This window comes from Charadrius vociferus, unplaced genomic scaffold (assembly GCF_000708025.1).
Source record: "Charadrius vociferus isolate BGI_N301 unplaced genomic scaffold, ASM70802v2 scaffold411, whole genome shotgun sequence".
Lineage (NCBI taxonomy): Eukaryota > Metazoa > Chordata > Aves > Charadriiformes > Charadriidae > Charadrius > Charadrius vociferus.
Genome location: NW_009646935.1, coordinates 3,849,441 through 3,851,949, shown reverse-complemented (window position 1 = coordinate 3,851,949; position 2,509 = coordinate 3,849,441). Strand labels below are relative to the sequence as shown.

General features: G+C 43.6%; 1 protein-coding gene across 1 annotated transcript in view; it reads left to right on the top strand.

Moving 5' to 3' along the window:
- The first annotated feature begins 1,065 nt into the window (after positions 1–1,065).
- The window catches only part of ABHD12 (abhydrolase domain containing 12), a 22,947-nt gene continuing 21,503 nt past the window's right edge, over positions 1,066–2,509 (top strand). Inside the window, exon 1 of the mRNA XM_009894870.1 lies at positions 1,066–1,076. Coding sequence (XP_009893172.1) covers positions 1,066–1,076 — 11 coding nt within the window. The remainder of the gene's footprint in view (positions 1,077–2,509) is intronic.

Sequence of the window (2,509 nt, the reverse complement as noted above, 5' to 3'; positions counted from 1 at the left end):
TCTGGTGCCTTTCTGAACAAGCGGGGTTGTTTTTTTGTAGGACTGAAATCTTGGTGTATGCGAAAGTCCCCCAGCAGATCTCTGCTTGGCTGCAGCAGGATCTGAGCCCCAGATGGGGCAGCTTGCTGGAAAGCCCCATCCTGCCTGGGTGCTCACCCGTGTTACCGTTCTCAGTGGGAGGGTGGTGATGGCAGAGTCACCTCTCAAGTGTGAGGTGAGAGGAAACTGCAGGGTTGTGTTAACTCTGAGCAATCAGCCAAACGAGACAAAAAGTTTTAATGAAAAGACACACTTTTTGTATTGAAGGGAGCTAAATTATATCCTGATTGCTCAGCAACTAAATGTCAGCTACCCTTCAGTGCTCTCTCCTCCCCTCTCTTCCACAAACCCGTTCCGGTGATCGAAATAGGCGGTAGGTGCTAATGTGGGGGTGGTTGCGGAAAGCTGGCTTTAGTGTGAGAGTGGAGAGCTGTGATTAGCTCAAGCAAAACGTATGGTTTTTTTCCAAAGGTGTGGGGTTTGCGTGTGTGTTTAGCTGACCTTACAGTGCTTCGCAGTGGATTGCTCTGCAGACCCTGGCTCTAGAGTACATCTGGTGGGCCCCTCTCAAAGACCGCAACTGTAAGCAGGCTTTCTGTGTTGCTTGTTACTGCTCGTGCACTCGGGACCTCTGCCACCTTCTCCTCTATTCGCTGCTCTCCATGGGGCAGAGGTGGGTCAGTCTAAGGCTGCTTTGGTACTCACTAATATTCTTCTAAAGCCCCTGTTTTTTACTGTTTCCTCTGCCAGCTCTTTGCTGTTTCTGCTTTTCTTAATGCTTTAGGAAACTGGGCTTGAGGTATGGAAATGTCAGTGGGAGCCTTGCTGGCTTTCTTCACCTCTTCATTGTCAGGTTTGCCATGGGAAGTATTAAAATCTGTTGAACCTTTCAACATGGGCTTGTTGCAACCAGAGCTGGCTGGCAGTGTCTTATACTCTTTTTTTCCTCTTGGAAAATGGCAGTTCCTTTAGCTTGTCAAGAAAAGCATATTGACTTTGATGGTAGATGTTTCTGAAGTCCAGAATATGGTTCATGGGTGAGAGGAGACAGACAAATGCATGTGGATGGGTGGTAGTGTGATGGGGACAGGTTTTGGAGGAACAGGAAGATAGCCTATTCTCTGTGAGTACTGTAGCAATCATGACAAAAACTTAACCGGGTGGGGTGTTTGGGGTGTATCCTTTTTCACTGTACTGAAAAATTGTTCTTGAGAGTCTTGGCTTTAGCCTAGGGCTACAAAAGCTGTTGAGATACTGAGATTTTGGTGCACGGTTAAACTATTTCCATCCTGGTTCTGTCTGCGCTCGTATTTCTTGTAGAAATGCTTAAAAAAGAGGTTTTCAGGCTCTATTTGGTAGTTTCAACTAGCTGACAGTGTTCAAATCCTCCTAGCACTAGTGTGGAGCAAGCTCAGTGTGTGAGTTCCTAAAATTGCCAAATGGGAGATTAATAATCTCATGCCTCTTGGAAAAATTGATCTCTGCTTTCAGCTGCTCGCAGTTCCTGTTACCGAGAACTGGTTGCTCACTGGTGTGCAGTGTGGCTCCTGCTCAAGGCTGTCTGCTGCAAAGCGAAGGAAGTTGTGTTGCCTGAAAGTTTTACATGCATTTTAGTACTTGATTGCAATGATAGTTGAGGGCCTCAGTGTTTCTGCCCACAGAACGTTAATCAGCTAGTTCATTAGAAGTACACCTTTATATATGCATACGTGCGCATATATATACACACATATGAGTGTGTATGTGGTAATTATTCTGAGGCAACAAAGTATATTTTGAGAGAAATTGCTTGACTGCTGCTGTGTGATCCTTTGATATTTTTTGGTGGTGGTGGTTTGGGGTTTTTTTTTTTTTTGTAGCTTATTCTTCCCAATCAGAATACATAGGAGAAAATAGAAATAAAGTGTTGGGGCAATTGTTCCAAAGTCGGTCTGGACTCATAGAGAATGATACCGCAGATAAGAAATTTCATGATGTTTTGTAACTTAAGAAGATTTGCTTTCCAGGGCGTTGAGAGATATGAACCCTTTTAGCTGTACAAGGCAGAGTGTCTGCTCCAGTCTGCACATGAGATTAAGTGCAATTCTGCCAGTCTCATTACGTGTAGTTCCTCAAAATATGTGAAAATCCGACTGAACAAAATTGTGCTCATAGTGATTTATATGGGAAGTGCAGTCAGGCTACTTTTTTGGAGACAAACATGTGATAAGCCTTTCTAGAGATCCTGAAATCTGTTATGTCAGCAGAAAAAAGCTCTTGTTACAAGAGTGTTTTAAAATGTAATCACTGGGGAGTTTCTATTCCCTTTTCCTAAGCTGCATATCGTCAACTGACAGTTTGGTTGCTTCTGCTTCTTGCAAACAACTGAGGCTACATAAACTGTTTAAAGTTAGTTTTGTTTAAAGAGTAAATGACCGGTTTTTCAAATACACCAGACACAGATGGTTGTGAAAATTGCTTCATAAATTCC